The sequence below is a fragment of the Macaca fascicularis genome, chromosome 7, assembly GCF_037993035.2.
Source record: "Macaca fascicularis isolate 582-1 chromosome 7, T2T-MFA8v1.1".
In the NCBI taxonomy this organism is placed as follows: Eukaryota; Metazoa; Chordata; class Mammalia; order Primates; family Cercopithecidae; genus Macaca; species Macaca fascicularis.
This window is the reverse complement of record NC_088381.1, coordinates 123260701-123271502: the sequence shown is the minus strand read 5'-3', so window position 1 is coordinate 123271502 and position 10802 is coordinate 123260701. Positions and strand designations below refer to the sequence as shown.

Here is a 10802-nt window from a genome sequence, read left to right as displayed (position 1 = left end):
AAAGCGGTGAGGCACCTGATACATGTTCTCTAGGCCTTTTAGAAAATATGAAATTGTTCCTTTGGCCACATACACGCGAATCTACGAAAAAGGTGATAATGTAGACATCAAGGGAATGGGTGCTTTCCAAGAAAGGAGTGCCTCGCAAATGTTACCACAGCAAAGCTGGAAGAGTCTACAGTGTTACCCAGCATGCTGTTGGCATTGTTGTAAACAAGGGCAAGATTTTTGCCAAGAGAATGAATGTGTCTACTGAGCATACGAAGCACTCTAAGAGCCAAGTAAGTTTCCTGAAATGCGTGAAGGTAAATGATCGGAAAAAGACGTCAAAGGGAGAGGTGTGGGGAGAGGTGTCTGAGTTCAACTGAAGTGCCAGCCTGCTCCACCCAGAGAAGAACTTTGTGAGAACCAATGGAGAGGAGCCTGGGATGCTGGAACCTATTCCCTATGAGTTCATGGCGTAATAGGTGTCAAAAAAAATTCTGAACTGTACAAATGTTTCTCTTCATTGAGAAGTGTGGCGCCCCCCTCCTTTGAAATATTTAAACTACATTTTGTATCCAAAAACCTCAGTACTCCGCTGTTAAGTAATACATTAATACGCGTTCTCTGAAAATACATAGCCATATATAGGAGTTTCAAATAACTGCATAAGCTAAATACTGTGATATCATCTACCAGGATAGGAATTAATGTGTATTTTTTGCCTTTTAAAATATTGAACAGTTGATCCTGATCATTAGGTACTAAGCACTGTGAAGGATCCTGTCTGAATACAAATTAAACATAAGCCTGAGACCTTAAAAATAATCCTTTCGTTTGAAATGATCAGAGAGAAAGACTTCTCACTTAAAAATAAATCTTAAGTTTTCAGGAACCATTCAAGTTTAGTGTAAACTCCATTCTGAAAATTAGAGAATTTTTGCTTTTGCTTGATTTTGTAATCCTACGTGATTTGTATTTAAAAAGACTGGGTAAGATTAAGAAGACGGAGGGGCAAAGGGCTCAGATTCAAGACCGAATTAGCTTGTAGAATCCCCAGCATTTGACGGTGATGTGGAGATTTAACAGGGAGGGACGGGCTGATATGAATCATGGCTCTTAGCTGTAAATCATCAGTGATTACGTCCTTCACCAAAGTAAGAAAACAGGTTTGTAGGGAGGTAGAGGTCAGTTTCCAACAATCTGAGTTTGTGGTGTCCTGGAATGTCACTTGATACCTAGTAAGCAGTTCTGGATCTTTGGGTATGGAACTTGAGAAAGGAATCCTGGCTAGAGAGAATTCAGGGCAGTTTATCAGTGGATAGCCTAGTAAAATCCTTGAAAATCACTGGTCTATTTAATCTGACCTATAAACCCACTCTTCTCTGTAGTTTAGAGGCATATTCAAACACTAATTACTCTGATATGATCCTCCCAACACATCATCTTATATATCCCCTATCCCCCAAAAGAAACTTGAAGGGAAGTCCTAACCACCTATCTAGTTCAAATTCTCTTAGAGCATGCCCCAGGATAGGGAAGGTACGTTAGCCACGTGATTAACTTTTCAGAAAGATACAATTCTGATTTTGCACGTTCACTTTGGTTGTTTTCACTATTGGTAAAGTATAATACTATTAACCATATTAATCCTCTGCATTAGATAGGTACTATAATTCCATTTAACACGAGAAAACAGGCGCAAAGATTAAGGAACTTGCCCCAAGTCACACAGCTATTAAGTAGGTAAGTGAGCCAAAATTCAACCTAGTTCCAAGACCCAGCCCCTTCACCCTACTTTGTTTGCTGTAGTTTTAGCCAGATTTTAAAGCATCCACAGCAAGTTAAATTCCCTTATTCCGCTCCCATTCCGTTTACCCAGAATCCTTAGGGTATGGTATTACAATTTTCTGCACAAGTTTGAGGCTGTAACTCATAGTCTTGGCCTGAGCCAGCAGATGATGACATTTTGTTTGGCAGACTAGCCCCTCTAATATAACTCTCCCCTTGCTTCGGGACCTGTTGCCCCTCAGCAGACCGGAAAAACAACAGCGCCTGGGACAAGCACCCGCGCGGGGAGACGGGTCCGGGGGGTCGCCGGGATCCCAGCCCGCCTCCCCCAGGCCCCTCCTCCTGGCCCAGAATGCACCCGGTTGAAAACAAAATCCCACGTGACTGGCTCTCCTCTCAGGCCATCATGGCGTCTCCCAGTGGGAAGGGACCCCGGGCGCCGGAGGCTCCTGGGTGCGGGCCCCGGCCGCTCGCCCGGGACCTGGTGGACTCTGTGGACGACGCGGAGGGGCTGTACGTGGCTGTGGAGCGCTGTCCGCTGTGCAACACTACCCGCCGGCGGCTGACCTGCGCCAAATGCGTTCAGAGCGGCGATTTCGTCTACTTCGACGGCCGCGACAGGGAGAGGTACGGCGGCCGCCACGGCCCTATTGTTTCTTCTGCTGTGTCTCCTCCAGCCAGGCGGCCAAAGGCTGGAACCTGGGGCTCCCCGTCCGGGCACGAGATCCCGGCGAGAGGAGGGAGAGAGAGGGAGTGTAGCTAACTGCTCTGCACCGGAGCTTTGCTACCGGAGGACAGCGTAGGGGCCGGATGAGGGAAGGTCGCCGTTTCCCCATCACCCACCCAAGAGGAGTTTGACCCCACGGTGCTCTTGGCCACTGGGGAAAAAAGGAGTAAGTGGTGACTCTCTGGAGAAGTTTTCCCCTGTAGCTGCCATTGACTTGGATTCCCAGCTCTTTGCTGTATGTGCTCCCATTCAAAAGCTTGGCTTTCTATTTTTTAAAGCACATTTATACTCATTCTCTAGAGAAGAGAGTAGAAGAGAATCAAATAACTGCTTTAGAGGTATTTGGGCCTGGTAGTCTGTCACAGATGGACTTTGTTATCAGACATACTTACTCTAATGTGTGAATTGGGGCTTGCTGTTAACTCCCCTTTCCCCTCCCTGCCTCTAAAGATTATTTTGGATTCTTAGGAATTTGTGAAAGTGTTTTGGCCTTGTTTTAAAATTCAGATTGAGAGCTGCATGCTTTTAGCTAAGAGAATTGCTTTTAGGAACATGTTTTGGTTCCATTTGGAAATCTAAACAGAGAGCTACAAGTTCTTGGTTAAGAAAATTGAAAAATTAGCGTGATTAGCTGCAGGGTCTCCCACTCTCAACTTCTGTTTCAACAACTTAGTGTCAATGATAGTAAGATAGCTAGCATTCTGAGCACAAAAATTCAGGTATTAATTCATTAGCAGCAACCCAATAACTTACCCCCACCTTACTAGGAAGCTGCATAGTAAGTGCTTTGCCCTAGGTCACACAAATGAGTGTAGGAACAAGAATTAAAATTCAGACAGCTTGGACCTATGTACCCGCATTTAACCACTAGGTACTATATCCTCTATATTTGGGAATGTTTTGAGTTCTTAGTATTTCTGTGATCGTGGATGGAGTTCTCTTTTGAGGAGATTTGAATGACAAACTCTTTTTTAGTTTGTTGCTGTGTCTCATTGGTGCTCTTGATGACTTTAGAAACTGCTTAATGTAGTAAGTGATAGCTTTAAAAATTAAACCAGTTATAAAAATACTGGATATGAGATGGAAATGTCTAACTGATGGATTAATTGAGGATTTAGTTCTGGACCTTCTTGTCTGTCTACACGTTTTACTATATCTGTTCACATAATTTAAATATCATCTATGTGCTTAAGACTGCCAGACTTGCATCTGCAACCTAGACTTCTCTGAAGTCCAGAAAACAGCTGCCTAGTCAACATCAATATTTAGATTTGTAATAGATATCTTCATTTTAATATGGCAAACTGAACTCATTTTCCATCATAAATCTCTTTTCCCATGCTCATCCCAACCCAGTAAATGTCAATCTCATTGTTCGTTTGGTTCAGGCCAAAAAACCTTTCAGTTCTCCTTGACTTCTCTCTTAACCCGACTCTATTTAGTCCCATCAACAAATCCCATCTACTCTTCACAACTTATCTTAAATCTGACCCTTACACCATCACCTGGTACGATCTACCAGAGACAAAAGGTTATTTCCTGTTATGTCTCTGTTTCCATCCTTGCTCCCCTTTTATGCAATTTCCATGTTGCAGCCAGTGTTATGCTACTCCTCCATTTCTGTTCAGATCTTCCAGTGGTTTTTCGCTTTACCCAAAGTAAAAACTGGAGTCTTTAACCAAAGTTCTATATTATCTGTTCCTCTGATTTAATCTCCTATTATTTTCTCTCTCTCTCTCTTTTTTTTTTTTTTTTTTTTTTTTTTTTTTTGAGACGGAGTCTCACTGTGTCTCCCAGGCTGGAGTGCAGTGGCGTGATCTCGGCTCACTGCAAGCTCCGCCTCCCGGGTTCACGCCATTCTCCCGCCTCAGCCTCCCAAGTAGCTGAGACTACAGGCGCCCGCCACCACGCCCGGCTAGTTTTTTGTATTTTTAGTAGAGACGGGGTTTCACCATGTTAGCCAGGATAGTCTCGATCTCCTGACCTCGTGATCCACCCGCCTCGGCCTCCCAAAGTGCTGGGATTACAGGCTTGAGCCACCGCGCCCGGCCGTATTTTCTCTCTTAACTAATCTGCTGTGCCACTGTGGCCTTCTTGTCTGTCCTCAGACATACCAAGAACACTCCTTCCTCAGGACCTTTGCAGTGGTATTTAGACAGCCAGGAACTCTTTCTCTATCAGAAATCCTCAGGGCTGCCTCCTTTTTTTTTTTTTTTTTTTTTTTTTTGGTGCTTGCTCATACCTTAGAGAGTATCTTTCTGATCCTTCTATTAAAATGCTAACCTCTTGCCTATTTAACCAGCTTTATTATCTTTTCTTTTCTATAACACTTATCATCATCTGATGGTTGTGCATGTTAATTTGTCTAACTGCCCCCCACCCAGTGATATAAACTCTATGAGGGTAAGAGTTTTTCTCTTTTATACACTGTTGTATTCTCACATAGTAGAAGCTCAATAAAGATTTATGGAATGATTGAACTGACTCTGGCGCTCTTTCCCAAACTCAGTTTCTAGACCATTTCAGTATTATTCATCATGATCTATTTGTTACTAAAGTCAGAAACCTGGGAGTTATCCTAGACTTTTCTTTTTCTCTTACTCTCTGCATCCAAATAATCAGCAAGTCTAATTCATTTTGATGTCAAAATATGTCTTGAATCTATCTAACTTTTAGTTCAGACCACCATCTTTTCTCTCCTGACTACTTAGTGATCTCCCTTCTTTTACTCAGACAACTCTTCCCTACCTTGCCTCTGGTCTCCAAACACAATAGAAATGTAAATAAGCCACAATAGAAATGTAAATAAGATGTCACTATTTTGCTTAAACCTCTCATTGGCTCCCATTGCATTTAAAATAAAATCCAAGCTCCTTATTATGGCATATGAAGCCTCCTGTGATTTGGCTACTGTTTGCCTCTGTAACTTAGACTCTGAGGTTGAGTTTAAAATGTGGGCTTTGGACTCATGCTCCCTTGAATTGAGTCCAAGCTCCACCACTTGCTATGTGATTTCTTTCTTTTTTTTTTTTTTTTTTTGAGACAGGGTCTTGCTCTGTCACCCAGGCTGGAGTGCACTGGCACAATCATGGCATACTGCAGCCTCAAACTCCTGGGCTCAAGCAGTCCTCCCATCTTAACCTTTTGAGTAGGTGGGACTACAGGCATGCACCACCACACCTGGCTAATTTTTAAATTTTTTGTAGAGACAAGGTCTCCCTGTGTTGTCCAGGTCGATCTCGAACTTGTGGGCTGAGCCATCCTCCTGTCTCAGCCTCCCAAAGTGTTAGGATTACAGATATGAGCCCGGCTGCTATGTGAGTTTGAGGAAGTTTTTTTGACGAGGGAGGGGGCAGGGTCTCACCCTGTCACCCAGGCAGTGCAGTGGCAAGATCACAGCTCACTGCAGCTTTGACTTCCCTGGGCTCAAGGGATTCTCCTGTGTCAGCCTCCCTGGTGTCTGGGACTACAGGCGTGCATCAACACACCTAACTAGTTTTTTTGTATTTTTTGTGGAGACAGGGTTTTGCCGTGTTGCCCAGGCCGATCTTGGACTCCAGAGCTCAAGCCATCCGCCAGCCCTGGCCTCCCCATGTGCTGGGATTACAGGCATGAGCCACCATGCCTGGCCCTGAGCAAGTTTCTTAACTTCATGTTTATTTCATTTTGAAATTGGCAGGGTATCTAACTCCATAGGTTTCTGGTAGTGATTACCTAAGAGCATGCATTTAAAGTGTTTACCATGATGCCTAGAATGTATTAAGCACTCAAATAAGTTCATCCCTGTGCTCCCTCCTTTTCACTGCTCCACAGTTATAGGCCTTCTCTCAAATCCTCAGTCACATGAAGCTTCCACCAATGGGGCTTTTTCCTTGCGGTTTCTTCTGCCTGGAACACTTTTCCTCCTGTTCGATACCTTGTCTTTCACCATTCAACTTAAAGTCCACTTCTTCGGTGAGGCCTTTCCTGACCTCCCTCAGTAAGATAGGTTCCCACCTCCATCTTTTCCCCCATTCATTATTTGCTGTCAAAATACCCTATTTCTTTCATGGTACCACACATGATGCGTAATACTATTTATTTGAGGAAGATGGCCACATCCAGAATGTAGTTTCATGAAGGCATGAATTCTGGTCTTGTTCTTTCAAATCACCAGCCCAGCAGCAGCAGGTAGCAGAACTTAGGCGTGTTGTTGAAGGAATGTCAAAAGCAATACAACTTTTGAAACTCAACATAGGGGTAGGGCTCAGTGGCTCATGCCTGTAATCCCAGCACTTTGGGAAGTCAAGGCAGGCGGATCACTTGAGACCAGGAGAGCGAGAATAGCCTGGCCAACATGGTGAAACCCTATCTTTACTAAAAATACAAAAATTAGACCGAGTGCGATTGCTCATGTCTGTAATCCCAGCACTTTGGGAGGCCGAGGCGGGCAGATCATGAGGTCAAGAGATCGAGACCATCCTGGCCAACATGGTGAAACCTTGTCTCTACTAAAAATACAAAAATAAGCTGGGCGTGGTGGCACCTGTGCCTGTGGTCTCGGCTACTCAGGAGGCTGAGGCAGGAGAATCGCCTGAACCCAGGAGGTGGAGGTTGCAGTGAGCCAAAATCGTGCCACTGCACTCCAGCCTGGTGACAGAGTAAGACTCCATCTCAAAAAAACAAAAACAAAAACCAAAATTAGCTGGGTGTTGTGGTGCAGGCCTGTAATCCCAGCTACTCGGGAGGCTGAGGCCTGAGAAGCGCTTGAACCTGTGAGGCAGAGGCTGCAGTGAGCCGAGATCACGCCACTGTACTTCAGCCTGGGCGACAGAGCAAGACTCCATCTCAAAAAAAAAAGAAGAAGAAAGAAAATCCCCAAAATTCTTGGCTAAATGTGAGCATTAGATTTTCAGAAGAGAGATACGTTATAGTGGATTTCCTTTCCTGACCAAGCAGAAAAATATAAAGCAAATAACCAGAACCATTCAGAATTTAGAATAAAAAAGAAATTTTAGGGTTCAGGGATAACAGAACTGTCACAGTGGTCTGCTTAGGTCCGCTTCACCTAACTCTCCATCTTTCTCTTTTCCAAACTATGTGTTTTAAGAAGAATGGCTTGTTAGTTTTTCTTTGTTTCTAGAATTGTGCCCAATATCTAGTAGGGTGAAAGAATCTCTTGAGACCCAGGATCATTGTTCTAATAGCCAAATATTTTTTAATGAGCTCTCATTGTGCACTGTTATGTGCACAAAATGGTCTGGCAATACAGAGGAGAAAGACGGGTCTCTGCTCTCAAGGATTTTTACTGACTGTCAATAGGCCTTGAATTTTGTGGGCCACAGGTTGATTGTGAGATATTCTATTTTCATTATTTTTGAAAATTTTGTATTCTGTGATTACCTTTAGACTCTTTTTCCTTTTAACTTCATGAAAAGCCCCTCACTGTAGAAAACCACTTGTTAATAAAATATGGAACCTTACAGCACAGTTTTAAAACCCTCGTTTAACCTCTGATTTTCAGTAAATTAGCCAAACCGGCTGTGCGTACATGGATCTTGAATGTGATCATGCGTATCAAAGTTCTTGCAAAGGTAAATGTATTTTTTTAAGGTTCCATTAACAGACTAGCGGAGTATCTAGGTTTTAGTGGTTTGGCAGCTCAAGGAAAATTAAGTATTAAAGAAATAACTCGATCTCACATTAATTAGTTCCTTTGACTCTTAAGGAGGGAACCATGTGTCTTTATATACTTTTGGGAACAATATGAGTTTGGCAGACAGATTAGTTGAGAAATACCTAAACTTATTATTCTTTTGTTGTTGTTCAATGGGAAGACTTCCCTACAACTTTGGTGTCCTCACCCACATCATCCTTTCCTCGTCTCCCACCTTGCCCACAGTCCTGAACAGTACCTCCTCTACTTTCTCATCTGCCTTTTCTCCCCCCACTCCCGCCCCCAGGGGAGACCCGGCCTTCAGTGTAAACTGAAGGTGCGTTCCCTATCACCTGCCCTTTAAACTGTATGCTTCCTTAAGGGATGAAGAAGAGGAATGATATTAGGCAGTACCTCCAACACAATCTTGTTTGAATCTGTACTGCTGGACATATTAAAATTACAGGAACAGAACTGTATGGATTATGTATTTGTCTGACACCAGAAATAGCACTGCTACCCAGTAGACACCTGATAGGTTGAAGTAATCTTTCCACTCACAACAGGAAAGAAATTGGTTACCAGTTCTTGTTAGATGGGGGAATGGGACTGAGAATTAATCTAAGGATACCTGGGGAAATGTACCTGCTGGTTTAGGAGCCCTTGATTTTCACATGTGGATTAAAAAGAAAGACAAATTGTATGAACATCTAGGTACTACTTTATAATTATGTTTTCAGGAATGATGTCACATTATCTTCACTGACAAGTTTTTTTTTTTTTTTTTTTTTTTTTTTGAGACGGAGTCTCGCTCTGTTGCCCAGGCTGGAGTGCAGTGGCTGGATCTCAGCTCACTGCAAGCTCCGCCTCCCGGGTTCACGCCATTCTCCTGCCTCAGCCTCCCGAGTAGCTGGGACTACAGGCGCCCGCCACCTCGCCCGGCTAGTTTTTTGTATTTTTTAGTAGAGACGGGGTTTCACCGTGTTAGCCGGATGGTCTCGATCTCCTGACCTCGTGATCTGCCCGTCTCGGCCTCCCAAAGTGCTGGGATTACAGGCTTGAGCCACTGTGCTCGGCCCTCACTGACAAGTTTTAGAATATATGATTATACTTTTGCCAGGAAACAGAAATGCATGCCCTAAACAAATTGAGAAATGGGATAAAGGATGAAGAAGAAATTTAAATATTACTGCAGATTTCAAGGGGAAGGCACAACCAATATCCAAAAAATATCCTTTAGATACTTCTGTTCTGCCTCCAGTATATTTTGAGTTGTCAGCCACTGTGGCCCATATAAATCTATTGTCTTGAGAATTCAATTCTGTATACTGAACTCAGCAGAACAAAAGCTCTACAGGTAGACAGGAGTTCACCAGCCTTACAACTATTTCACTGTGTCCTTCAGAGGGTCTCAGTTCCTGTCCCATGGAGTTTGTTTATGGTGTTTCCACCAGAAAATGGGGATCTGCTAGGAAAATATAACTTGTTTTCAGCCAGTATCACTGGCTACTCTTACGATTATACCTTCTAGAACTTATAAAAGGTTTTTGCATTTACTATCTCAATTCTTCTCTACCCTCACCCCATGAGTTATTAATGTATTTAAAGCAGAAAAAACTGGGTCTCAGGATTGTTGTGACTGACTTACTCCCGGGTTCTGCTAATTCTTAAGTTCATATTTGGATCTGAACTATATTTTTATACTGTGTGCATGTGTGTGTGTAACAGTATCAGAAAAGAAAAACATTCCATTTTGTTATACAGATTGTGCTATATCTTGGAAGGTCGTATGTGCTCTAGTGAACTAAGGGCTGGGATTAACCCTGGAGAGGCAGCACCCCTCACGTGTATACCCTGCCACTGTGTGAAGATTCCTGAAATGCCCAGTTTCTCTCACCTCTAGATATTTTCAAGGCCTGTCATAATGCAAAAGAGTTTTCATAATCTCAAGTCTCTTTTGAACACCAAAAGACAGACTATGGAAAATAAAATGTGATTATGTAAAAATAATCCTGAGATTTGCCACCTCCTGTTGCTAGGGAAGGTACTGAATTGATGTGATGATGGAAATTGAGTGCTTACTTGCGCATGGCAGAGCAGTGATGGCACATCTCAGAGGGTTGTGTAAGGATTCAGAGAGAGCATGTGTTTTCTTTTAGAAACTGCCAGAAAGGAGCAGGGCACTTTAGGGATCAGGGTTGTAGTTAAGGTGTCATTGTGAGGTTTCAGTGAGTGTTTTTTAAGTAAAGTTGAACTACTTTCAGCCAGAGCCAAGTGAAAGTCTCCAGCCCTAGTTTAATCCTTTAAAATATTTTTCAGATGAATTTGTAGTCATGTCTTAAAATGGAAAACTTAGCTCCCTTAATAATCAGAGTCCATTTGGGATAGATATTTGTGAAATCCTCTTGAGCTGACCTACCTCAAGTAATTGATGTAATCCAGGCTCCCAAAAGGTCAGTTCCTTGGGTCTTCTACTTGGTAAAGAATAACTCGCAGTGACCATTTCCAGCCCATCAAATTTAAAAACCATTTTTATTTTGGATATTTTCTTCAAACAAGATGTAGTTGAATTTGAGTATTTTGAATTTTAAGTTTACATTTTAAATCAAAATGCATGTTTTTAAAGAGAGCTAAATATTGTAAATATGACATTTGAAATTTTGAAAT

The 10802-nt window shown here is 42.7% G+C and overlaps 1 protein-coding gene across 1 annotated transcript in view; it reads left to right on the top strand.

Moving 5' to 3' along the window:
* The first annotated feature begins 2171 nt into the window (after nt 1-2171).
* Nucleotides 2172-10802, top strand: part of ATG14 (autophagy related 14) — a 47529-nt gene continuing 38898 nt past the window's right edge. Inside the window, exon 1 of the mRNA XM_005561325.4 lies at nt 2172-2400. Coding sequence (XP_005561382.2) covers nt 2180-2400 — 221 coding nt within the window. The 5' untranslated portion in view covers nt 2172-2179. The remainder of the gene's footprint in view (nt 2401-10802) is intronic.